We start from the raw sequence: 1,108 nt of genomic DNA on the forward strand, positions 1-1,108 counted from the left end.
GAGAGACATGGTGTGGAGAGAGAGAGGGTGCGTAGAGACGAATTTCATGAACCACTCCAATAGTGATGTAGTTCGATACAGTAGAACATGACTATCGCGGCACCCGCTGCAGCGAGGTCATCCCTACAGAGAGACCTTAACAGAACCCCTCCCCCCTTTTTTTTCTATGCAAACTCAAGTGACTGTGCTCGGGTTTAACGAGACAAGAAAAGGCCCGAACTTGAATACAACGGAAGAGATCGATTGAGCGTATAGGCCATGTCGAAATGAGGCCACAAACTGAAAACTTTCCCAAAATAAGAACATAATTAAACAAACTTTTTATTCGAGTTGGCATCACTGAGTTGAGAATGGAAATAATCGAGAATTCATATTGTATATTCACCCGCAAAAGTAACCAAGAAAATAGCTCGTTAAATAAGTTTATTCCAAAATTGGCAAAACGTAATTATAACTTTGAAACGCACTGCGGGAATAATGGTCTCACGATTTTTTCAGAAGTAGATTTAACTAAAGATAATTATGAATACACAAACTGGCCTGGATATAGCAGAATGTGCAACGGCAGCTCGCGGCCGTGAAGGATATGGGAGCTTCATTACACGTCAACCTCTGAGTCAGGGATCACACCTCCAGGTATTCCAGGTGAAACAAGTTAGGTATAACATTAACATAACAAGCTAGGTGAAATTTTATTAAGATTAACGAGCGTTGTTTTGATTAATCGGTTATAACATTATCGTAACAAGCAGCGGTGAACCCGTACTTACAATTCGGTTTTCTCGCCTGAACTACTGCAAGGACAGTAGTCAGAAGACAACCCAGGACCAGTGGATATCTCATGGTGGGGCTGGGTCAAGGACACTTGTCGTGTTATCGCCAGCAGTAAGTCTGGAACTGCACTCTGTCTCACTGAAGAAAAGCCAGAACAATGTTTAGATTAACGAGGAAAAAAACCCTCAGAGAATGTGAATTTCATATAGCTAGTACGTGGAAGAAAGAAAAAATTTCGACCTAATTTTAGTTTTCATGTGTTAGAAGAAGAAGAAGGAAGAAAAAGAAGAAGAAGAAGAAGAAGAAGAAGAAGGAAGAAAAAGAAGAAAAAGAA

At 40.4% G+C, this 1,108-nt stretch overlaps 2 protein-coding genes across 2 annotated transcripts in view; both read right to left on the reverse strand.

Moving 5' to 3' along the window:
* Positions 1 to 843, reverse strand: part of LOC101857756 (papilin-like) — a 7,372-nt gene extending 6,529 nt beyond the window's left edge. Inside the window, exon 1 of the mRNA XM_013089745.1 lies at positions 771 to 843. Coding sequence (XP_012945199.1) covers positions 771 to 843 — 73 coding nt within the window. The remainder of the gene's footprint in view (positions 1 to 770) is intronic.
* Positions 771 to 1,108, reverse strand: part of LOC101858452 (serine/arginine repetitive matrix protein 1) — a gene marked incomplete in the record, with an annotated part of 21,693 nt that continues 21,355 nt past the window's right edge. The window contains 1 exon segment of the mRNA XM_005111269.3: positions 771 to 912.

Source organism: Aplysia californica, unplaced genomic scaffold (genome assembly GCF_000002075.1).
Source record: "Aplysia californica isolate F4 #8 unplaced genomic scaffold, AplCal3.0 scaffold01034, whole genome shotgun sequence".
Lineage (NCBI taxonomy): Eukaryota > Metazoa > Mollusca > Gastropoda > Aplysiida > Aplysiidae > Aplysia > Aplysia californica.